This window comes from Melanotaenia boesemani, chromosome 1, assembly GCF_017639745.1.
Source record: "Melanotaenia boesemani isolate fMelBoe1 chromosome 1, fMelBoe1.pri, whole genome shotgun sequence".
NCBI lineage: Eukaryota > Metazoa > Chordata > Actinopteri > Atheriniformes > Melanotaeniidae > Melanotaenia > Melanotaenia boesemani.
The window spans coordinates 21,841,725-21,868,631 of record NC_055682.1 but is presented as its reverse complement, the minus strand read 5'-3'; the positions used below and the strand labels follow the sequence as shown (position 1 = coordinate 21,868,631).

General features: G+C 38.9%; 2 protein-coding genes across 5 annotated transcripts in view; one reads left to right on the top strand and one right to left on the bottom strand.

The window, feature by feature from the left end:
* The window catches only part of rnf111 (ring finger protein 111), a 33,122-nt gene extending 13,126 nt beyond the window's left edge, over positions 1–19,996 (top strand). For 2 of the 3 annotated variants that reach the window (XM_041981772.1, XM_041981771.1), the window contains 12 exons: positions 10,680–10,834; positions 12,222–12,416; positions 12,542–12,921; positions 13,258–13,504; positions 14,364–14,718; positions 14,798–14,923; positions 15,126–15,243; positions 15,730–15,810; positions 16,504–16,599; positions 16,865–16,951; positions 17,374–17,477; positions 18,415–19,996. In XM_041981772.1, the coding sequence (XP_041837706.1) occupies positions 10,680–10,834; positions 12,222–12,416; positions 12,542–12,921; positions 13,258–13,504; positions 14,364–14,718; positions 14,798–14,923; positions 15,126–15,243; positions 15,730–15,810; positions 16,504–16,599; positions 16,865–16,951; positions 17,374–17,477; positions 18,415–18,532 (2,062 nt within the window). In that variant the 3' untranslated portion in view covers positions 18,533–19,996. The remainder of the gene's footprint in view (positions 1–10,679; positions 10,835–12,221; positions 12,417–12,541; positions 12,922–13,257; positions 13,505–14,363; positions 14,719–14,797; positions 14,924–15,125; positions 15,244–15,729; positions 15,811–16,503; positions 16,600–16,864; positions 16,952–17,373; positions 17,478–18,414) is intronic. The other variant, XM_041981773.1, reaches the window with a different exon arrangement.
* A 2,602-nt stretch (positions 19,997–22,598) lies between these two features.
* The window catches only part of myo1ea (myosin IEa), a 53,055-nt gene continuing 48,746 nt past the window's right edge, over positions 22,599–26,907 (bottom strand). Inside the window, exons 26-29 of one of the 2 annotated variants that reach the window (XM_041983838.1) lie at positions 26,694–26,901; positions 26,346–26,381; positions 24,203–24,372; positions 22,599–24,112 (exon numbers count right to left, since the gene is read on the bottom strand). In XM_041983838.1, the coding sequence (XP_041839772.1) occupies positions 24,036–24,112; positions 24,203–24,372; positions 26,346–26,381; positions 26,694–26,901 (491 nt within the window). In that variant the 3' untranslated portion in view covers positions 22,599–24,035. The remainder of the gene's footprint in view (positions 24,113–24,202; positions 24,373–26,345; positions 26,382–26,693; positions 26,902–26,907) is intronic. The other variant, XM_041983847.1, reaches the window with a different exon arrangement.

The window sequence follows — 26,907 nt, the reverse complement described above, 5'->3', positions numbered from 1 at the left end:
TAATCTGGGAACATTAGATAGTCTGATGGTGTTGCAGACATATTGTGGTCTGCAGTATTGGCTCAGAGGGCTTGTTTCTGCTGAAGATGACTTCTGATCCTAGAAGCTGCTGTTCATTCTGGCCAGAATGTTTTTATGTAGCTGATCTGCAACAACGTTTAGATCCCACAAAAGAGACTGTGCTAGTTGTGAATGTTTAATATTCTGCACAGTTTTATATGCATTAGTTAAAGCATGGCCTCTCATGCTTAGCGCACAGCAGTGTATGAGCAAAACAACCAAGCTGGAGATTACCACTTCCCAGCCTTCTTTCACATTCTTCTTGTGAGTGGCATTGTCATGCAGGATTACAGCACTTTAGCTTGCAGATTTTTTCCCAAAATTTTATTGACAGAGAGAGACTGATTGGCCAGAATGATTAATTGAAGCAAACTTCCCTTAAGTTTTCATGTTGTCTGTAATGCTTCAGCAAGTCTCTGCTGCGCACTATTTTCTCTCCCCTTCTTAGCCAAACAACTTTTTAATGTGGAATCCTTGGCTATACAAAAATTTCAAGTTGCTGTCTTGCTTTTTTATGTTTTCAGACTAAAATATATCCAAATTAGTGACATGCAACATTAGCAAAGGCAGCTTATTTTCCATCTTGTAGGTGTGTAGGTGCAAGTTGCGTATACATATTTTGTTAGGCTTAAACCTGCGTGATACTTAGAATTTGTAAACACTGGACCAGCAAGGTTCTCTTTTGGGATCAATGAGGTGGATCAGAGAATTCAGCCCAATTTCTGATCTGTGAATCAGGTCATTTTCAGGATTCTGTGTCATCCAACACAGAACAAATAATGTTCCTTATGTTTTATTCATTTGTTCAAATAAAACCATTAAAAAAAGGTCAGTAGGATTTTATTCCTGAGGAAAAAAAACTTTTGTGTGACCAGTCACATGATTTGTTCCTGTCTCTTTACAGCACAAAGAACCTGAAATCACTGTATGAGGAGAAGCTCAAGATGCTGCAAGAAAGGGGAAAGCCTTTATCATAGGAAGCTATAATATTGAAAATATACTTTTTTTATTGACTTTGGCTAAAAACACCAAATTGCTTGTTGTTTATATTTTGTTTTAATATATTTATGGTTATTTAAGAAAAGGCTTCTATCTTCTTATAATGTTTGAAAAAGCCTGTAAAGTTCACTTGAAGTAATTTATGTTTAACAGGGAAGCTGTCAGGACCAAATTTCATTACTTATTAATTAACTTTTATTAAAAAGAGTAAAAAAATTACTATAGATTAAAATGTTCTGCTATCTTCACGATAACAATGGCTCATTGGCTTTGTTGTTATTTTGTTGTAGAGTCAAGGTCCTCTTTCAGTAGACCTACAAGAGAATGGCCATTAACTGTTAATCTGTGCAAGAAGGTGAATCCTTTATCACAAAATGAGAAAAACAACTAAATGCAGGTGGAAAATTGCTTGCTTTTTATAGACCAGTTGTAGGTCAGGGTAGGGTATGGGGCTTCAGCAGATTTGCTTTGCTCACGGATTTCTGCTTACATTATTCAAAAAAAAAAAAGAAAAAAAAAAGTGGCCATAGTAGAGTTGCATGTCAGCTTGTTTATAGACATGAAACCACATTATTCTCACAGAAGAAGACCTCAGTAGGTTGGTTTTGATCACTAAAGGTTGTTACATACTCCCCAAGAGCAGGGAATTCTTTTTCTTTTTCTCAAGATCAGCAGAAAAGCCAAAATGACAACTTTTTCCTTCCTGCTTATTCACATTACTTTGCCCACATCAAATTTTGACCATACCTATAGTTGTTGGACACCACAACATAAACGTTCTGCTCAAATTATGTGTCAAGATTAAGCTGCAAGAACTCCCAAAGAAAAAAATGACATTATTTTTTTCACAGCCCCTAGAGAGAAAAGAATTCTCTGTTCTTGCAGTGTATGTAACGCCTTAATTGAAGAACTGATGTGAAATTGTGTTGAAACTGAATAGCTAATTTGCCTTATCATTGAGTATACTTCTTAATCCTAACTAATCCATCTGAAAAAATGGATTAGCCATGAGTTTAAAGAAATTTAACTATTGAGGTGAATGATCTGAAAATTAGATCAAATCTCTGTTGCTCAAAAAGTGGCTAAATATTCACAATGTGACAGCAATATATATCTCATTGTCCTCCAATGAGAATTTCATTTCCCTGTTAATGTGACTTCTTATCCTGCCTCAATACTCTAATTCCTCTTGTAGCTGCCGTTGTGTTAACGTCCATCTGACTCACTTTACTTTTTGTCCCTCCTATAATCACATCGCTCCCTGTTCCCCACTTTATATCAGCTTATTAGCCCTGAAAAATAAACTAATTCTGGGAATTATTACTCCAAGGATTGGAAAGTCATGGTTTGTCTAATCAGCTTGTTTCTTTCACTTTCAAAGATGTCCTGTCTTGTTGGAGAATGTAGACATGAGTTAAAGAGGGGAAGGGCAGCAGTGAAGCAGGAGGGTGGAGAATCAAAGCCCAATAGAATGTGCAATTATTTATATATATATATTTATATATATATATAAGAGTCTGGAATGAGTAAAAGTATATAAGGTTTATTTACAGGAGAAGTATTGAATAAAGAATTACTTGCAAGTAATGAGAGTGGTCATCTCGACTCGCGTGAAGTCGGGAGAGACTCTGGGGATTCATCAGTGTAAAACAGTTTTATTCAGCTGGTCCCCAGCTGAAGGTCAAACAGCAAAATAAGCCAGTTTCTTCCAGTTTTCAGACAAAACCCACATACCACAACAAGCTGATATCCCAAACAACTATTGCTATCTAGCAGGTCGAAAACCAGTCTCAACTCTGCCATATCAGAGTTCTGGGAAGAAAGTGGTCAGTCTGACCTCACACATGCATACACAATGAAAACTAACTTCAGTATTCTGTAGAATGAGAACACAATATGAAAATGTAAAAGAGAATGGATTAACAATATTAAATGAATAAAGAAAACTGAATATACATGTGATTATTATACAAGTATAAACGAGTGATTACCATATGCAGCTAAATTTCTTTCACAATCCCTCTCTTTTGATTAAAGGAAAACCTTGTTTTACTATTAATCACACAAAACGCAAAGAAATTTACCATAACACCTTCACACAACAGAATGCTACTGTTATAATCACATCAAGGGTCAAAATGCACCCAGATTAATAAAAAAAAACTCATAATCAACACAAGTGGGAAATGAAGGAAGGATAAGAGCTGCTGATTCTACATGAGCATAGACACCCCTAGGTTGTAGTAAAAGCAAAAGTTTAGAAAATATACACTGACACACCATAACATTACACTGAGGTTCAGAAATCACTGTTTAAACCAGTAAACCAATATTATCATAAGTACAAGTCATCACTTGTATGAGGTCCCGTAAATAATGTACAACAGCTGAATTGTAGTTAGAAGCATCAGGAATCCAAGTACAACACTGAGCACCTGTTACCTGACAAGCTCCGCCCAGGCCAGCCAGGAGGAATCCAGAGCCATCCCATTCTCCAGGGACGACACATAGAGCCTTAAGCTCAGGGGTCAGGGACTCAAAACCAGATAAAACTGGTACAGAAAGATTCTCAAGTTCAACAGCCAACTGATCTATGTGAAAAGCATTATGGCCAGTACCATAAGAGTGATTATACCACTTAGAAACTTAGATCATGGAGCTGACCTCTCCCTCTTATGGAGGCCAGAGCAATGCCTGCAAGAATAGAGCAATAGTTAAATTAGAGGCCACACGTGCATGTGTGAAACAGCATATTCATACCATGAAAACCCAAAGAAGAAAAATGCACATCATTCAAGGCAGCAGCAGGACTACATCAGACATGTGACATGGAAATCTGTTTTCACAATAAAACCCAAGATGCAGGAATTAATATTACAGCGTGAGGTAGAATAAGATAAAACGAGGGTGCTCCACCCAGAAGGTGGAAACATACTGGAGCCTGTGGAGTGTGAACTGAGTATGGAGTAATTATTACTGCACCAGAAACAGTCTTGTCGGTGTGTGAAGTTGGAAGGAACACGAGTTGGAGTGAATGAGATATCCAGGAGTGTAGCAAATGGGATCAAGGAACAGACAGAACAGCTGGAATTTATGAATTTCAGAGCGGCTTGCTCAGCCAGCTGATACCACATGTGTGTTTTGCTCATCATGATGGTCAATCAGGTGACGTTTCACCCACTCCTGTGGCTGTCAGCCTCCATGTGAACAAGAAAAGAAACATCTGCATTCAAGCTCCTGTAGTCATCTGAAGGCCATGGTTGTTGCTAGTCAGGGAAAAGGGGACAGGACAATCCATGGGTGGATCAGATGAGTCGAGATCTCCCCCAGAGATGGAGATGGAGGGGGTGGTGAAGATTGAAGATTTCCCACTGGTGCTGTTACACGGTTGCAGTGGCTGGCCAGGAAGACCTCCCAACAGGGGCACCTTGTATGGACCCGTGAACCTCTAAGCCGTTCAGTGCTCCTTCTAAGGTCCTCACCTACAATCCAGCCACCCTGCATCAGTGTGTGTGAAACCCATCCTCAGCTGGTTTTGGGAGAGCTGCTGTCACCACCTGTAAAGCCTCAGAAAGCACAAAGAAAAGGTTTCGCAATAAACCAACACTGAATCCTCACCAATGACGATTCCAGGTAGGGCCGGCTCAATTCCAAGACCAGGAGGCCTGTTAGAGAGAACCTGAAATGGACTGAGGTTCAATCTTGTCCGGTTACACATCCTCATGCAGGTCAGGAGGAGGTAGAGAGCCGTCAGCATGCAAAGCAGAGAATGTGAAGGGAGGGGCAGAGGAGAGAGGGAGCAAGGAGGAGAAGTAGGGAGACGTAGAGAGAGACGGCGGAGTGAGACAGACAGAAGTAACGGTGCCTGCCAAGGTCAGCAACCCAAGACTCGTCCAAAACCAGCTTACCGTCCGGTTTTTAGACCGGTGACTGCATCGCCAGAGCAACCAGCTTTATGACAGAAAGATGTGGACAAACAAACATTCTAAAACACATCATTGACTCAAACCATCCACAGGATAGTGTCATACATGCACAAACCAACATAAACATATCAGATATTTATTATAAAATCTGTTTGTTCCTGTAATCTAGAAAAACAAGTTATTATAAAATAACCAAATTGTACGACTGGATGCTGAAGTCCACTGCTCCGGTATCACCTGTGAAAGCAGTCATCAGTAGTATGATACAATCAATTAAACAGCACAAGCACATGCACGGTGATAATTTTCTCCACCTGTAAAAGTTTATCCCAAAATGTCACAAGGGTCAATGTTCTGTTTGATTTTCAAAATGCACATAGACATATTCAAAAGAGATTTAGTATAGACGTCTTTTCCTGTAGACAGAGCCACATCATCAGTTCTGCTTATCAGGAAAATAAAGGTGTTTCTGGTTAATGGCATCAGAGTTAGCAGCATTATGAAACACAGCAATCATCCCTGTGTGGAGAATCAGTTTAAAACATCCATGGATATCAGATTATTATGAAATAGTTTGTATTTTCTCCCGGTACCTCTGTATTAATTATTACAGTGCACTTTCCCACGTTATTGCAGATAACACCAACAACCAAAAAAATGTTTTATCAATATTAACGTAGGTTTGTTGAACTAATGATTCAAGTTTCCTTTCTTTTACTTAAACTAATTTCCATCTGGTTATTTGCTGACAGTTAAAAAAGGAGCTCCTTCAAATTGCTTTAATTTTTACCATTTATTAATCACCATTTTCTCTAAGTGCCAGGGATTTATTTTCCTCTAAGCAAATTGTTTATTAATCCATCCTCTTTTTTTTTTCCCAGACAGCTTTCAGATCTTTAGTCCGCTTGATTGAAACATAGATCAGGCCTTCAGTGTTTATTCTTAAAAGTAAAATAGCACGTATTACCAATTCGCCATGATAGATCAATACCAAAGAAAAGCATTCCAGTATATTTGGATGTGGCTGCTAATAACCCCTAAACGCAGCATGTTATGGTTCACAATGAGACCATGGGTCAAAGTTATTATGCAGCCTTTTAAGAGCAAAATGGAAGCTGTTTCAGGTTTATTATAAATTTTAGATACCAAGATATTCAAAACCCTAACTTAAACCAACTGTGAGCAAAAATAAAATAATCAGGACCCAGAGACACACGAGCAGTTTTTGTGCAAGTCACGCACACCCTTAAAGTTCTCAGGAAGTCAGGGGAGTTGCAGCTTGCATCACCACACAGAACCAAGCAGGGAAACTGCCGTTTGGTATTTACATAAATGCACATAAGGATCAGTATGTTTTACTCACTCTCACTGCTTCAGCTGTAAGAATGGGAGAGATACCATCTTATCCAATCCTGGGTCAGCGGTTAAACGGGGTAATCTGGAGAAAATATAAATTCATGTGTCAGTGAGTCACCATTAGGATGTATCTGAAGGGATCAAATAAAAAAAATAATATTTTAATCTTGTTTTACTAATTTCTCTTTCTTTTAAAAAAATGAGCCGATCAGTGTTGGATTACTGAGAAAAGGTTGTTGCCACCAGCTCGCTAAACATGTCTGTTTTCAAAACAAGACAGGGTTAGCAGCTCATCATGTCATGTCGTGAAGTTGTCATGTGATCAGTAACAAGCAGATACTTCATTGCAGTGAGCGTGCGTGTGTTTGTTCATGTAAATATGTGTGCACATGTATGTGTCTCTTGCTCCAGCTGTGAACTAGTCTTATGTGCAGACCTACTCTAGAACTGAAGCTGTCTTTCAGTTACTTTTAGCACCTTCTCTTCATAAAAGATAAGATCTGTTAAACTTCAGTGTATTAACAGAGTTTTGTATTAAGTCATGAACTATTTATGGTATGAAATCAGAACGGTCTCACCATCAGTGTCATGTGGTCACATGACTGCTTCCATCTCTGAGTCAGCTCTGCCGGGGATCAGTCAGATGGCAAACCGACTTGATTTTATGCCCAATGACCCTTTCACCACATGGATGTTCTGTCTCTGGTCAGCAGACCTGGATGGTTTTCCAACCTCTGGCCCCCACCACACACCTAAGCTCAGTGGCCACGCCACCACGGAAACTGGGCCGGAAAGGTCACACAGTTTTCTTGTGACCTTTGGTCTTGTCCTCTGAATAAAACGCATGATCAGGAGCATTGTGGAGGATGGTGTTCCACCATCCAAAAGCAGACGTTTACACGTCCATCAAACATCTGGTTTCAGTCTTTTTGAAACTCGAAGCAGAGGAACTCTCTGGTGGTAATTGCTGGAGATCTTGAATCCTATAGAGCATCAGGTGGAGCAGGTAGGGTTGGGCATCAGTCTCAGTTCGTAGGACATGATGGTGATAGAGTGTTGTTTTTGTTTGTTTGTTTGTTTGTTTTTTTACATATTAGTGGGTCTCTGCTGACTTTTATCCTGGCGGAAGAACTGAGTCGGGTCAGGTGTGCAGCCTGTGAGCTTCAGGAGAGGGTGTCTCAGACAGAGACGGAGGGAGGAGGAAAAGCAAATTGTTTACCACTCTTTACACAGTGCTGTTTCTGCCCTCACCTCCTCTTTAACTCCCAAACTCCCAGCCTTAGCTGTCCCTAGCATCAGTGCCCACAGGTTACTCCACATTACAGCAGTACAAGGCCCTTAGCCTTCCTCTTTATCTCAGGGGTATGTGGCTCACATCACTTTGTCTTGGCACAACATCTCCTTTGCCAAGTTGCCCATTCCCATAGTGATCATATTTATAATGTACTGTTTTCCTCTTTGCTGCCACCCCTGCCCTCAGGGGCTCACAGTGGTAAACAGATATTTACAAAATAATCCCAGGTCTGTTTAATTAGCAACCCATCCCTTGTGTCAAGTGATGCTCCTTGGGATCAACCTAAAGCAGAGGAGGCAAGCCAATTAGACCCCCCCCCCCCCCCCTCCTCTCTCTCTCTCTCTGAATACCACCCTGACTGCTGTATGCTTTATGGAAAGGTTCAGTATTGTTTTTATGTGTTTGTTTAAATATTGGCCACTAGTTTGCACTTGCTGTTTCTGAAGTATGAAAGTTAATCAGGTTGCTCTTCATTCCACTTGTATTGTGCAAGAAATCTCACAGGAAACTCAATTGGATACAGCCTGTTTAAGTATACGGAAATCCCCCTTATCACAAACAACAGTGAGGAAGGCATTTCCTGCATTACACAAGTAGGAAGAATGTGATGAAAGGCAGCTATTAATTGAGTATTCTGCAAAATGAGGAAACGATCAACAATAATCTAGTATTTTGCACATTTCAGATACTGAAGATAAACTGAAAGACCGGGAAAATAATAAAAGAAATACTATACAAAGTCTTTACTAATTGAATATATTTATTAGATTTATTATAATTCTGCTACTAACTTAATTTCTGAAAGTTTTCTATCCATTATCTATTATCTATCCTCTTTTATTGTACATTGCAGAGAAATATCCATCTGGCCTTCAATCTGCTATAAGACTTATGTCAGGAGAAACATGATGTTAACCATTGATCTCTTGAGACAATTTAATGCTTTCAAGTCCCCTTACTCACCATTCTGTGGTCTGATGGAAACCTGAACAAACACAGAGATAGGGATGATTCCAGTAAGGATTTATTCAGCATAATTTAATAAACTTTCACATTTCTATATGTTAATCATTAAGATTTTCTAGCTAGGTTATAGTCTTATTTAGGTCATCAAAGTGGTAAGTAAACAGGCAGATGTTTTCTCAGATATATACTTCTATTTTCATCTCTGCTGTACATTTTCTTAAAAGTTGTCATTTAGCTGCAGTGAAATACCCTAGCTACAAAGCTCCATGGTATCCAGCTTTACGGCACTCCCATAAAGCCTCTTTTCTTTTGCTCCCGGGGCTCTTTCCGCCTCACTGTGTTCACCTGGCTTTACAACACTGTTCAGGGAAATGTGGCTATTCCCTTGTTTCTCACTCTAGTCTCGGAGGCCAAGGAGCAGAGCAACATGAGCCTTGGAGAGAGAAAATTAAAAGAAGGAAAAAGGGCCAGTTGCAGGGCTGGAGAAGTGCAAAACATTTCAGTGATGAAGAGGAAAAAGAAAGGTACAAAAAAAAAAAAAAAAAATCCTCTGAAATCTTACAATACTAGTAATGAGGTGGCTCTGGATGCAGGGTTTCTTGATGCCACAATTTTCTTGTAATCATAGCTGAAAATAGACTTCATTCTTAAAATGTAATATTTTTTTTGTATATATAACAGGCTTCTGTAATGCTACTTTGTGTGGTCTTAAGTGTCCTGTTATTCACTTAAAGTACCCTTTGGCTAAAAATGAACCCATCAGTGCTGTGGCTGAGAATTACTGCTTAGAATCTGCAGAGCAATACCTACAGCCTCCGAAAGGCATGGTCAGACAGCACGTGTGCTCTACGTGAAATATCGAAAAAAGTAATCTTGACAACTTACGAGGTGGGGTTTTTTTGTGCTGTGAGGAACTAATGAAATGAAAGGCTAGTACAAGCTAGAAGAGAAGTTAGTAAAAGGAAGTTAGAGAAGACAATAAAAGCAAGACTGAGAAAGGAACAGTGACTGTCAGCCTGCAGGTGAGCAAGGTGGGAGAATTGTTGGCAGAGAGAGCTGCCACAAGAACTGTTGGCTGGGAAAACAATGAAAACTTTGAGGGTCGATGGCCAAAAGATCCCATAGGTGGGCCAAGCTAGCCTGGAGACAAATGACCAGCGAGCACTGCATTACTAAAAGTGTAACAAGTGTAAATGCAAACGGTTTAATATTTCTACTTGTATGCAACCATGTGTGACAATTCTTTCTCTTCTTGACAATCTCTTTTCCTTTTAATTTATTTCTTTTCTAAATCATGACACTAGAAGTGTTGAACAGAGCATAACAGAGTAAACAGGGCAGGTGATGTCATCTGCTGGTGGGCAGTGATATGGGTTGAGTCTGATTAGCATATCCGCAGATTCCACTGTAAGAGACAAAAGGCCACACTTCCCTAAGCCATGTAAGGTATTTTCCTAGGCCAAACACTTTGCAGGGCTCCAGACTTTTTTTTTTTTTGCATTAGTTGCACTGGCTTACCTAACTTGAATTTTGTGACCAATCAAAAAAATTTAGATGCACCTTAATTTACAAATTGACTCTCAAAACTCATTTAAACATGTTAAGGATCAACTTTTGATCATTACACATCGAAATTGATATCAATTTATGCTGTTGTGAACAATAATGATGTTTAGAAAAATGTTTGTCTTTATTTGAAGCAAGAATCAGGTAGATTTAAAAAAAAAATAAACTTAAAAATGCTAGCTTCAATTAAGTTAATAACACTAAATATTTTAAACTTTGAAATGGCTCGTGAGGCTGTGCTGCTTCTGGGAAATTTCCTGATCCAATTTTGATTTTGATCCAATCCTGCTGATTGGAGTGGGACTGAAAATATAAACTACTACGCTCCCTTTATAGTAATGACAGATCTAAATGCTTTTGTGGGAACTGTTCACCAGTCGGTTTTCGTCCATGCAGCTGCAGTCATTGAACTCTGGCTCCGTTGAAACAAATTCAACATAGATCAATGAGAATATTCCTGGTGGTCCTACTCTACAGGTTTGTAACATGTCTTTATGGCTGTGTTTCTACAGGTCACGCTCAGTGGGGGGTCTTGGCAGGATTTGGGCCAGTAGTTGCTCCCAGAATCGTCTCCAGGAGCCACGTGGACGTCACAGACTCTCCACAGTTATCCAACCACTGCGTCAGAATGCTGGGGAGGTGGTGGACCTCACTGTTGATGAGGATGGTAAGTATCAATCAAGAAAAAACCTCCAACCCAATGCATGCCTTTCAGTGTCTGAAACTAAGCACAGTTTTAACTTGGTTTCAATTTAGACCCCAGTTATCTGACTCTTTTTGGCTGGATGAATGTTATCTTTCTTCAAGCTGCCTAATATATGTGAAAGTCATAGTGATTACTCTTTTGCTGTTGTGTGTAAGTTTGGGCATCCTTGACAACATCATTTAAAGCCAACATATGCTAAAAACAGAAAAGAAAAACACATACCAGTTGTGGTGAGTACAGAAGTTTGGAAAGGCAAAGCTGTCGAGTGTCCTGATCCTCTGATGTTTCACAACATCAAAAGTTTGGCTTTGAAAATGTAAGATTGACAGTAAAACACATAATTATACAATATGGCAAAGTTGTAAAAATTGTGAAATTAATATGGGTTTGATTTGCTCACTTCTCACCATGGGTTTAATTTTAAGGCATTTCAGAACATCAAGTTGAGGCGCACTCTTAATCTTTTCACATTTGTTTTTGATTTAATGATAAGAGGAGCTGTATGTTAGAAGTGTAAAAAGTAAATCTATTCATCCATTATCTATACCGCTTTGTCCATCAAGTGTCGAGGGGAAGCTGGAGCCTAACCCAGCATTTAGCAGGTGAGAGGCAGGGTACGCCCTGGACAGGTCACCAGTCCATCACAGGGCAAGAACCAGTCTTTAGAAGTTAAATCTAAATGGTTTATTAATTGCATTAATAAACTTATAATGGTTTGTAATTAAGACTGAGCATATGGCAACAATTACCAGCTCAGTTGTAAGAATAGTTTTTTCTTGTTTATAACCACAATCAGTGCCACATTTTTAGTTGCTCATACTATGTATAGGGACAGTGAAGTAACTTCTGACATTTTTGTTCAATCAGCTCGTGCCCATGGTGTATAGCAAAATGGAAGAGCACTCTGTATTTGCATGTTTTCTGAGAAAGAGGGATAATTTATTTGTTAATATGAAAAGTAGATGGAGTGCACACACTGCAAGGCTGATGAGGTTTGATCCTGAACTTCTGCAGGGAAGTACACGTAGTCCATGCTGGGATTACTTGCAAACAATTTAGGGTTAAGGTGTTAATATAAACTAAGACTGTGTTTATGACACATGTTTCAAGGTGGAGAGCTAGTACATCTAGGTGGTGTTTTGATAGTCATCACATTACTTTTTTAGATTGCAGGAGTGGTTGATATTGAAATAGATTTTAAGCCACACCTGTTTCTATATTATGAGTACTTTCTATATCTGTCAGCTGTTTAGCTGAACTCAAGCAGTCATTCCTAAAGTTTCACTTTGAAGCATAGCTTCAAAAAATCCCCCCATTTTAAAACTGCTTTATCTGTTTTATTTTTAAGATCTCACAGTTGTGCCAACAACCTCTGGCAGCATTCACCCTCAGACAGTCAGGTCGTCGTCTTCATCATCCTCCCATCATGCCTCTACCTCAGAGCTCAACGATGCCCCAGGTCCTTCCACTAGCTGCTCAGGTTCAATACCTGAAAGTATACACACACAGAGGCCAAGTGGCTCTGTGCGCACAGCCACAGAGGGTAAGAAAGCCCATGCCACAATGAAACCAGCAAATTTAGATTTTTTTTTTTTAAAACTCTTGTTTAGAAGAAGCATAAGTCAGAAATTTCTTCTTTTTATTCATTTTGTGCCTTATTCTCACTAGATGACAGCAGAGCAGGTTTGTCAGGTGCAGCAGGAGAAAACACAGGCACAGCCATGCCCAGACTCCCATCCTGCTGTCAGCAGCACTCCCCATGTGGAGGGCCCTCCCCTGGTCACCTGTCCCTGAGCCACTCCCATTCAAGCTGCTTGCAGGCACCGTCTTCTCAGCAGAGCACTGGCTCTCAGCACAGCCACAGCAATGCTCACCACTTTCTTCACCATGTCCATCACCCTGCACCCCAACCCCCGGGCACTGTGCCCTTCCAAGAGCCGAGCTGCCACGTGGAGCGCCCCAGTGCTTTGCCTGCCCCTTGTGCAGGAGTCAGTGGCGGCAGCAGCAACAACAGTAGTAGCAGCAATGCAGCCCACTACCATGACCAGGTATGGCTGCGCTGTATGTTGTTAAGGCCAGCAACTTGAATTTGTGCTGTAGTATTTTAAGCTATTGCTCTTAGCGTGGCTGTTTTTATCAGTGTTTCCACATAAATTCAATTCCCATGACCACGAAACTAAAGACACTGTCTGATTTATTAGTTTGTTCATTCTTTTCTCTGAAGCTGATGGAAACAGAAACCACTAAGGCTCCTTAAATGTATCTTTCAAATATATAAAGGTGAAAGTAGATTTCATTGTTCATTAAGACGGCAGGAATGGCAGGAAAATACTTTTAAAAATTTTCCTTGTACCTCTTTTAACGTTTCTGCTTTCCTCCCACAGCAAACGCTGCCCGTGGACCTGAGCAACAGCAGTGTTCGAAGTACTGGAAACAGTGGGGCTAGTTTCCATGCCAGCACTTCAGCCTTTGACCCGTGCTGCCCTGGCTCCACCTCAAGGCCTCCTACTTATGTTTCACATGCCACCCCTGGGCCCAGCCAGCCACCTGTGGGGGACTCATTCAGCTCCTCCATGGTGGCTCAGCCACAAACCCAGCCTCAGCCCTGCAGACATTACATGCACCCATCTTGTGAGTAGGCTGCTATTCTGCAATACAGGAAGTTGAACATTCGCTGATGGTCTTATGCCTCAGTTTTCCGATCAAAATTTCAGTCATCTGTTGCTGCATGATGATAATCCCTTATTTGTAGTGTCACAGCATGGGTAAAAATAATGAATGAGATGCATTCTGGATACCAAATACCAACAGTAATGAGCAGAGGCTGATGGTTAATGCACGAAGTGCTGAGGGAACTTCCAGGCTAAGTTAATTGCTACTCAGAATATTTCAGTATAGAGAGCAAAGTGCTGTGACAAGGCTCCCTAGTCCCGGGATCACATCTAGGAAGATTTGGTGGTTGCTGGTTCATTTTTTCTCCTCTTTTTGCCTGTCATGTTGCCATGTCACCGCAGCTGTAGAAGATAGCAATGCAGTATACACCAAGAAGAATTAAAACAAAAAAAATTATTGAAATTTATTTAATAAATGTCTCATTATAAATAATTGTGTCCTAGACAAAAGCATGTCTTAGTAACCATCAAATTTAACATCACCAGTAACAGCAGCGCTGCCTCACATGCATCATCTACAGACTCCTCAGTGAGCCTTATTGTACTGGTTTCCACTGGTGTTGAGTTCCACAATCACAGGCACTGCAGTTCAATCCCACCAGTGCTACCCCACTTTTGTTTTTTTTTATTATTTTGAAATTGAAATCTTTTAATGAAAGTATTTATTTAAAAAATCCTTAAGCAATGAATAGGTTCACAGCCGAGGCAAACTGGAAAGTTCTGATTACATCTGAACACAAATGTAGACTTACACCAGCCTCATTTTTCAGTTTTTAGTAAAGATTATTTACTAAATGTTTGTTTCTTTTCAATTCCAGATGGCTCTCTAACACGTTCACTGCATCATCAGCCATCTTCTGCCTGCCCTCATTCCCATGGGAACCCCCAACTTACACCTCAGCCCCCTCAAGGCGAATTTCTCATTCCCCACACCTTTCATACACCACTGCCATCCCACCCATCAGGTCATGCTGTGCCTCCTGCCCCTCCCCCTCCTCTATCTACTCACCACCTTTCTACTTCAAGTGCCCCACTGGCCCAACACCTTCCTACAGACCACCAAACCTTGCCGCACCATATGCCAACTCTGGGGCCTTCAGTGCAGAGGCTCCATCAACATGAGATGCTGCAGAGGATGGAAGTTCAGAGGCGGAGGATGATGCAGCACCCCACGTACGTATGGTTATCATCCAGTCATAAGCATTATGAACATCTCTTTGTAGAACATGCATTTCTCTTTTTTTTTTTGCAGGCGAGCACATGAGCGTCCGCCTCCTCATCCTCACAGAATGCACCCCAACTACGGCCACGGGCACCACATCCATGTGCCACAAACTATGTCTTCCCATCCTCGCCAGCCTGAGCAGAGAACAGCATGGTCAGTATCCGCAGAAAAAGGCTTGACAGATGGTTTGATTTAGTCCTGTTTACAACTAGGTTGCATATCCAGTATGGTAGAGTTTTAATTTGACTACAATTCTAGAATTTTTAAAATTTTATTCCACAGGTTTAATGAAGAATTTTATTAATTAACTATTAAATAATTGACATTAAAATGAATTTTTGCTGTTTGCACACAGGGAGCTTGGCATCGAGGCTGGAGTACCCGTTGCACCATACACTTCAGGGCACCTGCACTCCCACTTGCCCCATTACCACCCTCCACCAAGACTGCACCACTTCCCCATCCCCTTTATGGTGAGAAAAAGCCTTAGCACAATGCATCCATTAGCATACATGGTAATGTATAATCTTCATGCAAAGTCTTGGTGAGATAAATTGTGCTGGCCTCCTATTTATTACATCAGTGTATTTCAAGAATGGTTTTGTGAACCACATGAATAATTCATTAGCAATTAAAAGCTCATCAAGCATTTCAAGTGCACATTCAACACATCCAGAATCCTTGAGTCAAATCTCTTGCATATTTATTTGGTTGCTTTGTGGCATCATTGTAGAATTCATTAGCTTGTGTGATGTGTACCTTTGCCGCCTTCATTATACATAGTTTGTTTTTAAATTAAATAACTTTGTTAAAAATCAGCTTCAGTTTTAAAAACACCATCAGCACCTCTTGATCAAAAATGGTACTCTCCTCTGGGAACACTATGCTGTATTCAGGCTCTGCTATAATTGTTTTAACCAGACTAACATGTTGTGCATGCAATGCTTTCTTCTTCGTAGCACACTGGCATTTCAGAAGTGACCTACCCGCACATTAGGTACATCTCATCTAGAATGACTGGCTTTGGAAGAACCTACGAGGTGAGTACTGCTTTATTTTTGTAATAAGAGTGGAATTGCAAATAACACACAAATAACTTTATTTTGTAAATAACATCATTGCTGTCACTTCTGTTAACTTTATAATTACAAAATTATTATTTATTTTGATCTTGTTGCATTACAAGTGTTGGTTTATTTGCACTAAAAATACATCCTGGAATGGGATAAACATTACTGTTGTTAGAAAAGAAAACAAAGAAGGGATGATCTAGTTTAACATGTTGCAGACCCAGGCAGTCACTGTTCTCATACAGCTGTTTCACCAATAATTACGAGGTTAGTTGTTTGACCTCTGAGCTCAGGTTGGTATGTCAGTGCATTTGAGCACGGCATAAAACTCCAAGGTGCTCCAAAAACGGGTGGTGAGTTTTTTTTTTTTTTTACACAAATGGCTTCCACTATACCGATTACTGTCTTCTCTTCATTTGTGTTATAATCTTTAAATATTATAATCTTTGCCTGCGATGAACATTTGCTGACATCTTATTGAAGATTGTAGTTAACAAGGTTTACAGACCTTGTCATTCACTGTTGGACTGGGCTTTATTAAATGAATAGCTGAGCTTAAGTTGGCAGAGGCAAAAGATAAAAGACCTGCAATAAAAACATGAGTTTGTATAGAGTCACATTGTCTGTCAGTCTGATAGTCTTTTTCTGGACTGCTTCCATAAGGACCTGCTGCATTTAGAGGAAAGACTGGGGACTGTGAACCGAGGAGCCTCTCAGGGAACCATAGAGAGGTGCACCTACCCACACAAGTACAAAAAAGTAAGGACTTGTCAGAGTGTACACACCACTATACTGCTTACTAGTTATGAAAATGCTGCATGCTTGTTACAGTGTATGCTGGGACAGAGTGCGCATTGGTCTTTTGTACTCATTTCAAACATCTCATGTTTTTCCAACATTTAGAAAATACTGTAGTGTCTTTTGCCAGAAATTGCAGCTGTGAAAATATTGTTGGGGAAAATTTTCCTTAGAGGTTTACAAATGTATCTATATAAGCAATCTAACACCCTGCCACCCAATACAGAAGGTGTTGGAGAGAGACATTGACCAACAGTTAACCCCTGAAGCTTGGGCATCTATTGGGAAAAATATGCACGCAACCACAGAATCGGTGAGAAATAACCAACAAATCAATTTGGAAACATGTCTCTGCTCACATGTACAATAGATATTAGTGTTACTCTTGGGGGCCAGGGAATTCGGCTAATATCTTTTTTTTTCTTTCTTTTTTTTAACTTTCTTTTTTTCCCATTAAGGCTACAGAGAGAAAAGTGTTTTTTCTTCTGTTTCAGGACAAAATGACCATTCTCTCTGTCCCCAATTTTTTAGTTTGTTTTGTTGAAATGTTCCTTTAAAAGACAGTTACTCTTTATTGGGTAATGATATATTTTCATAAAATGTTTCCATGGTGTTATAGTTAAGTAGGGAGTGATTTGATAGGATTATTAACCATCTGTAATGAGTTATTGTAGCTGCTTTGCTGGCTCATGCTGCCCATGGAAAGTCATGTTCTCAAACGTGTCTCACAAACAGAGAAAGCTGCATGGTAAGCAAGATGAAGATGAGGGAGCTGATGAAGACACAGAAGAAAAATGCACCATCTGTCTGTCAATACTGGAGGAGGGGGAGGACGTCAGGTAAATGTGTCTCTTATTGGGTGTTTGTCCCACTTGTTGTTTGTGGTTTTAAGTGTTAAATTATTCTTTCAGTGTGTGACGGGTGCAGTTGTTCCATTTTGCCACTGCCTCATGAGAGGATTTCTTTTTCTTTTTTTTTCCTTAAACCACAAAAAATAGGGGAAGAGCTGAGGACTGATCATGACTGCTTGGGCCTTGGCTCTATACGCATGTTCTAACTACTTAATATTATTGTTGTTAAAATCAGCAATATCATTAATGTCATTACTACTTAATCATTATTCATAATTAATATTTATACTTACACATACTCAACACAGTAATACGGCTAGGCATAAACACTTGAAATCCACCAGAGTGTTTTGAATTATATTTGTTTTTCAGAATTTTCTTTCCTTTTTGTTTTTCTCTTTTATCCTCCTTTTTTCTTTAGTTTTTTTCCTACCCTATCACACACACAATGCACTGTAAATATTGTAAAGATTTGCAATTAAAAAAAAGATGAAGAGGAAAAAACACAAATAAATCCCAAAGGTGTTTAAATAACCACCAGAAAATCCCAGAGTACCTTAAAATGATCCACATGGAGCTGCTTTTTGGCACTCATTCAGGTTTTTGCCCTCTGTTGGTATAAAAGATAAATGTATTTGATTTTTTTTTTTTTTACTGCTGTTAAATAAATCAAGATATATAATATAATATAATATAATATAATATAATATAATATAATATAATATAATATAATATAATATAATATAAACAAGGCTTTATACTCAAATATGCCAAATAATAGATCAAATAAAGGGGAATAAAGTCATTTGGTCTACTTTAAATACAGGCCTGTTAACTTCTGTTGTCACTATATGAGGCAGTGCACATCATTAAGATCTTAAAGTTTTGTTGCATCATGTCCCTCTCCCCTCTGTCTCCCCTCCAGACGCCTGCCATGTATGCACCTCTTCCATCAGCTGTGTGTGGATCAGTGGCTCCTCACCAATAAGAAGTGCCCCATCTGCAGAGTGGACATTGAGGCGCAGCTGTCTGCCGAGAGTTGATGCTGTTTTTCTAACAACTCTTTTCTTTGTTCAGAATTTATTTTGAGGTCATATTAATTTTCTCTTCAGTACTGCAGTCAACCAAAGATGGCATGAATTACCTGCGCAGCTCTACTACGAGAAAATGGAAAAAAAAAAGAGAAAAAGATAACTTCTGACAAAAAAAAGCATTGAGCCTAGAGTGCCAGCTCTCGCATATAACTACAACAGCTAGAATTCTCCATTAAGGGTTTAAGATTTTATTGTATTTATGAAGCTTTCATGTAGCTTTTGATTGTTTCCTCAAGTGTCATTTCTGTTTTGTTTCTCTGCATGTTTCCTTGCAATGCATTTCTTTGCACATATAATGTGGGCTTAACACAGCCTAACCAGATGCAGGTGAGGGTAGCTGCTCTAGTAAAGATGCATTTCTGTAAACCTAATGCCTTGCTTTACTAGAATAGAATGTCAGCCTCCAGTTTAAAAAATAAACATTGCAGGATTCATTTTACCAATCATTGTATTGATTAGTTCATGTTTAGAAAATGTGGATTGTTAGTGATTTTTTTTTTCTTTTTTTTTTAAGTAAATCAAGACATTCCTAACTAGGAAAATATGTTAACAGAACAGCTGCTGTATTAGTGCACACCCAGTATTTCTAGAGTGGAAAATAAACTCTATTGTTCACCTCACTCCCAGAATATGCACATGCTTTGCTACGATTACACGTCCTCCTGCACCTTCATATAACACCGTTATCAGCACCATCTGATGTATTTTAGAGAGCAAGAAGAAGAATGTTACATCCCTCTCTTGACTGTTCTTTCAAAACTGAGCGATTGTCGGGAACTGCTGTGAATCTTTTCTTGACTTTGATGAGGTTCCTTTCTTCAAATGGGCTTGTGATGCTTAACTAGCTTCCTGTAAGATGATCTCAGGCCCACACGAGTTAGAGAGATTTCATATGAGCCTGCAAACTGGGATCATGTTGTTAATTTGATACAGGCAGTGGCGATGACTTTTTAATCTCCTGTGTGTGTGTGTGTGTGTGTGCGTGTGTGTGTGTGTTTGTATGTGCGTGTTCAGAGGGAAATGCACAGCTGAGATAAATATTTACTGTTACTCACACTTAAAACTATTTCACCCACCCTCCCTTTTTGTCTCTCTGTAGTTGAGCAGCAGCCTCCATTTTGGAGGCTGCAGAAAGAAAAACACTAATACTGTTGACTAACTCACTCGCATAGACTTGCACAAGAGAGAAAAAGGCAGGAGGATAGTAATGAATATGACAGTGTGCTGAGGCCATGTATTTCCACTCTGATCAATATGAAAAAAGGAAAGAAAAAAAGATATTTTGAATTGAGTGTTGAAATGCAGTACTTAAAGCTGGTATCCATGCATTCATTGACTTAAAGGCACCAGGATCATATTCTGTGGGATTTATATTAGTTTTGAAAAATAATAATAAACTTGGATAACTCTTGAGTCCTTGCCTTGTTGTTCACTTTGAATGTTGCTCTTTGAAAATTTGATCCTCACAGTTGTAGCTGAAGTATTTGTGTGTTAAAAAATACCAGTTGCTCTTGAGTTGTACATGTGGAAAGCTTGGTTAGTCGCCTTTAAAACAAAGTATTACTTGTAAGGATTGTGCTATCATGGAATGAACAGCACAGCTAAACGTGTGGGTATACTGGAGGAATGGGATATGTCTGTCATTGAGGTGTCATACATTTGTGACTGACACATTCGTGGCAGCACAAACGAGAAAATTGCTCATTTTTTTTAGGGGGGGGGTGTACTACCCACTCTTTCAGCTGTGTTGCTCAATCCACAGAATTTTGATCATTACAAGTTTTACCTCGTTATAAAGGTTCCAAATCAGGCTTTCCAATGATGTATAATACAACACCAATGGGTATTATTAAATGAGAAAAAAAATAATCAACCAAACACAGACTTCCTTACTTCCTTTTTTTTAACCAATAAGAGCCCGACGTGACTTATACGTTACATACAGTTTGAGACATTTTGCTTCAGTTTATGTTATACAATATAAATGGTAGTTTTACCCCCCCCCCCCTTACACTTTGTTAAAGGGACAAATAAAGACCTCATATTAAAAACGGTTGGGCTTTTCTTATCATTTTTTATGGGTCGGGCCTTAAAGGGTTAAGTTGTACTAATTTTGAAGTAGGTATATTATATAAAAGCATTGCTTTCTACAAAATAAATAAGTGTTTTAGGTGTTTTAGTATTTGAGGTCTTTGTATAATTTTCCAGATATACATGCTCAGAATAGATTTAATCCCCCATGCTGGCGGCATTGTCTGGTTCTGGTATTCTTCATGAAACCAGTTTATGCCAGTCTATCATTATTTCTAAATGGAGTAAAAAATGCTCCCTGGTCTCATCAAAATGTTAACTACATAATGAAAGAGTTATATTTATTACATTGTGTAATAAATGTATTTAATGGTAGTTAACACTGGTTTGTGATGCCAGTTTCCTCCTCCCACCAACAAATGCACCACCTGGTGTAATGCAAGCTTTGTGGATATTCCTGATTAATAAATCATCTTAATATTTTGTTTTCAAAGCTAAAAGACATGAAAGGAAAAAGATGCTTTTAAAAAAGAAAATAAAAATAATAAAAATACAATAGTCTGGAAATGGTCCCACATGGACAATCCCTCATAAAGAGCATTAACAGTAAGAGAGAGAGTATAATCGGAAAGTCGTTTCTGTCCCAGTTTGGATAATTGATAAAAAAGAATAACATACATGTCATTACAGCATGGCTGGGCATAGAAATTTGGAAAATAAAACTGAAAATCACAGATTTTCATTAATATAATCAGCTGTGCAGAACACTAAAGTCAAAGGATTGAAGGAAGCAAGTCAAATAAGTTCACAATAGTTACCTGTTTTTAAGAGAGAGCCATAAAAGATATTTTTCACCATAGAAAGTTTGGTTTCTCAAAGCAGAATAAACACAACCTGAGGAAAATGTCAGGTGCAATTTTCCCTACAGCCACAAGATGGACATGAAGCACCAAGAATGAAGACAGGAATGGTTATCCATCAAAGAGTGCAGGGAAGTATTTGAGGTTTTCATGTCCGATTAATTGATGGACGGTGAATGTCTGATTAAAGAGAACAATGTGTTCGTCAGGCAACCGTCATAAGACACTTCCTGATAATATACAGAGTGGACGATATACTGATGCTTAGTTTTAACTATATGTTAAATTAGGAAAGAAAAAAAAGTAATGACCAAAGTAACTTTGGGTCTTAGTTAAGAGTTAGAAGTTAATTTCCATTAAGTTCCATTAATTCAGCTTAATTCCCATCATGACTTGTTGTTCTTTAACCAGCTGGAGGACTAATGCAACCCTGACTTTGCATAAAATGTTGTGTTGCACTGCAGTATCAACTTCATGTAAACAGCCAAAGAAAATTCTAGTAATATAATAATTGCTCTTTTAATTGTAATCCTGTTGTATTCATGTTGGTTTGATGCTTCAGACATTTAAACTCAGCATAAACCGTTTCCAGTAACATTAAAAACTTTATTCAAGTGTCCCAATAGGCAATAATAGTGTGGTGGCTAATGAATTACAACTACAGTTTCTCCATAGGGGTCTAATGATGGAAAAGATTTTCAGATATTAAGTAAAATAAAAAGAATAAAATAAAATAAAGATAGTGTGTTCTTTCTGTTTTTTTGTTGTCATTGTTGGAATAAAAAGTCCCAAGAAACAGGTATCAGTCAGTCCAATGACTGACTCAGAGGGCTGAGACTGACTGACATCAGCACATTTTCTTTAAGATTCTCAATATTTATATTTCATGGGAAAATTGTGCAGCAATAAGTTTAACTAAAGGTTGTATATAAAAGATGGACAAAAGTCCTGGATCTTAAAAATGTAGCTATGAGGAAGTGCCTTAAACCTGCATTCCTCCTAAAGGCTGGCAGGAGGCCACAGTCTGTCAGAATCTATCAGCTTGTACCTGATGATTCAAATATGGTGCAAAGTTTGTGAATAATAAATAATATAATCTCCAATAATAAAAGAGAACACAGCCGTTGATTATGCAACATAACATGCTTTATTAAAAGACTCCAGAAGAATCTAATGGTGTGTATTGCACAAGGATGTGTTGAACCATCCAAGACCAAACTATATTTAATGACAGAAGTCCCAGCAGCTTTCTTTTTAGTTTTTTTTTTTTTTTTTTATAAATTTAGCATAATGTGGTTATGTGATTAAAAAACAAAGGAATGTGTAAGTACTGCATCAGCAGTGCAAATGATGTGCAGAACCAGGGGAGCAGAAGCAAAAGGATTTTTTTGTAGTGCCACAGAAAAAAAGGCATAAAAACAAAAAAACTTTCTTTCACCATACACATTTTTACACTTGATAAAACAAAAAAGTATTCACCCTAGTGTGTGGTAACCATTACAATTATTTAGCTGCAGGTGAACTGGAAATAGAGCGGCCCTGTGAATATGAAAAGCAAGGAAAAGAGCATTTTTAGGTCAGATAAAAATACAAAAAAAAAGAGAATTAATTTAAATTCTACCCAACAGGCACACTCCTACTTATAAACACATATACAGAATCAGATCTAAGGATGCCTGTTGTTATCATTTTATGTAAACAAATTATTCTTCTCAGCAACTCGGCTTATTGCTAGCATGGCAATCTGTCCTTCAGAGTTGACTTACTGGCTGTGGCATGAAGGAGTGATGGTGTCTGCGTCCAAGGTAGTACCTGTACCAATAAAGTGCTAATACACCGCAGACACCACGCTCAGGTTACAGTACAACCAGCTGCTGCTGCTCATCTAAGATATACTGATGTGATAAGAGAACAAAAACACAAACAAAATGAAGGAAATTTTCCAGGTGATTCACCACTTTACCAAAATGCCCTTCCACTGTTTTTCAGGACCAACTTAGAAAAATGTTTGTTGCTTTGGTATCTAAAATCCTAATAAAAAAAAGAAAAAATCACAATGTTGTGATTTATTAAGAGTCTCTTCCTGTATTAAAATAAATATCTCTGGTCTCTTCAGTTCTGACACTTAGACAACCATGTTTCCTTCAACAATCAAACCTTCAAAGAAACATATTGAGCGTAAAAATCACAGCCTGGTCCCAGACATTTAGCAGATTTCATTTCATTACTTTTGAGCTCAAATCTTCAGCAAGATATGATGACAGTAAGGAAGAAACAGAGCTATAAATACAATAAATAGTTTTGTTCAGTACTCAAAGGGGATGTGAAGGAAAATCAGACCCTGGGGTCAAACAGTCTTCTTGTCTTTAGAGAAGAGCCTCATTTCAAGACCGATGGTCTTTTGGTCTTGTGGCATAACCGACACTTACATTCGTTACTATAAGGCAGTAGTGGAGGAAGTGTCTCACAGTGTTTCTCTCTCTGTTGGCTTTGTCCCGTCCTCTGAGAGGGTCAGCAGGGATGCAGCGGGCCTGTCGCCTTGTGCTGCCAATCGGCAGCTTCTAGATCTTGGTGACATAATTATTGGGGAAAAGTCCCTGCTTTCCACGAAGTCGTCCCGTCCACCATCCAGATGCATCTGGTTGACCAACATGACAACATTAGTGTACCATAAAAAGAAAGGGGCTGTACAACAACCCCAAAAATGTTATCTTTTTAACATGTTTACCCTCTTTGATGATGTCGATCATGTCATTGGCATTGAAACTGAGCTCATCTGTGTCTTGAGCGTCGTAGGCATATAGAGCTTTGCACTGGGGCACCTGGGGTTTGGGTTTGGGTGCAGGCTTGGGTCGCCCTCCCCCTGGTGGAGGTCTGCTGGCTGATGGCCTGTGGGCCCTGAGGTACAAAAAAGACAAAGCAAGAAACCACACAACTGTCAGGACGAGCTGCCTCCAGGATGAAACATTCAGCTATCTGTGCTGTCAGTGTACAGCTACATGCAAATGTTTGGGCACCTTTGGTCAAAATTTCTTTTATTGTCAAAAAAATACTAAAAGGTTAGCCGATATCAGAAGGCAAAAAATAAAGATGAAACATTTATTCATTTTCTACCAGGTTTACTTTATTTTCTGCCTTTCACAGTTTCACAATCACAAAACTGGAAAAGAACTCAAAGCAGAAGTGTGGGCACCCTGTATGGTCAGTAGATAATAACACCCTGTCTGACATAGCTGGTAAACACTTTTTGTAGCAGCTGAAAATGCTGTAGTTCTTGTTCTGGGAAATTTATATTCATTCTTTCTTTAAAGCGTCTATTCCTTTAAGATTATTGTGTTGCCGTGAATGCGATTCAAGAATTATCTTGAATGAATCAGGTGTTATATAATTTTGGTGATGATTTGTTCAGAGGACTGTGGTTGGGGTTAGTTTAGTATCAAGAAGCCATCCTCCTTTTAATTGTTTTCTTTTTAAACACCAAAGCAATGTTTGTTTACACATATTTGATTGCATTTAACCAAATCTATTCTTTTCATTACATGAACCCTTGAGCTCCCCATTCAACTGGCTGAAGCAAGTCAAAGCATGATTGACCCACCCTAGAGGGTTTTTCATGAAGTTCTTCACCTTTACTTCTCCAAACATAACTTTGCTCCTTGCTTGTTTTTAAACTCCATTAGTTCAAAATTTATCAGGCTTAACTCGATGTTAATTTGCAAACCTCTGAGGTGGGTTTTTATGGTGTGGAAGCAGGAAATGGTATCTTTTAAATATCATACTTGTGAAGGTATTTACATCACAAGAGGAGAGGAACCTGAAAACATACTGGTATATTACAGCCCTCTTCTGCTTTATGAGTCTCACATGATTGAATGGAGTGTTATACAGTACATATAGAGTTCATGGCTACTAATTTTTGTAACAATGTCTAAGAAGTATTTATAAAGTTGTGATGTTTCCGTTACCTGGTCTATCCTGACGACTGGAATGAAGTCATAGCCCAAACAAGCCTGGTTGAACTTGTTTAAACCCTGAGACCTTAGTTATAAGCTTAAATATATTACAGGTGCCCAAATATATGCATAAAGCTCTTTTCCAAATTTCATAAAGCAAAAATTATGCTTTAACCCTATTTTGAATATTAAAGACACTGTTGCATCTTAACTTTATTCCTTTTGGAGAAGAGTTCATAATCTTTTATCTTTTTTTTTTCTCCCCAAAAGTCAAGTACATGCATCATCACCATCTTGTAAGAGTACATGAAAACCTTACGATTTCACCGTTTCGATTGTTTAGTGTAATTTGCACTGTAAACACCCTGAAAACTAATTTTTCCCCCTTTTTTCCCCACCAGTGATCATGAATAATGTAGTTGTTCAAAAAACAGCCACAAGATGGTGAAGTTCTACATGCTCTTACTTCAGAAAAAACTAAAACTAAACAGGTGTCAAAGCAGAGTAGAAAGTATTGTTCGTCTATTCTATTCTTTTAAATGAGTCTTTAGCCCTAATGCAAACATATGATACTAACTGAACATCAGAATGGCTTACCGCATGATCTAAGTGAGGAGTTAGTTATGTAGTTTGTTTATACATACTGTTCGCACCATATGCTTGCACTGAATGAGTACTTATACTCCTTCCAGTGAAATCTGTGAGTTGAAAGCAAACGGACCCAGTGGGAAAGAGGAGATGTAAAACAACCCTATTTCATTTTAAGGAAACTTAGCAGCAGGAGCAGAAAATGAAGTAGTTGTTGCCAACTATGGTCAGGTTTTTAGACTGAAGAGAGGAAGCATCAGTGTGTCCTGCTGATCAAAGCTTTTCTTATCCTGAACCACCACCATAAACACTGCAAACACTCCAACTCACATTCCTCCATTTGAAGATGGCCGTCTGCCTCCAGAACTATAAAAGAATAAATTATCCATGTTATGTCAAATTACAGAAAACAAGTACGGGTATGGGGTGTGGAGCTGTTTTTGTTACAAGTTTCTAACTGTTCATGTGTAGTGAGACCCTGAAAGAAACTGATAGATATCACTTTATAAAGCTGAGGTGTCACACATGTGAGCACTGCATGCCAAAGTCTTTAGTTATGGACTAAAAGATAAAAAAGAATTATATCAATGCCACATCCAAAACCTGATATTAATGAATCTCAACAGACCGTTAATTTGTTATCAAGTAATTGATAGATGAGTTGATAAATGAGCTTACCCTGCAGCTCCTTGATCAGGGACCCTCAGACAGTCCAGGTTTGGCTGTTGCCGGGTGCTGCCGCCTCGCTCCTTGATCTGGTTGATGCTGCTGGGCAGGATGGGTCGCGTTGCATTGTTGGATGAGGGATGCCTGTGGCTGTGATGCTGTGAGTTCCTGTGATTAGCGAGGTGGTTGGTGTTTTTCAGTCCACCGTTCTGGTGAGCAACTGCAG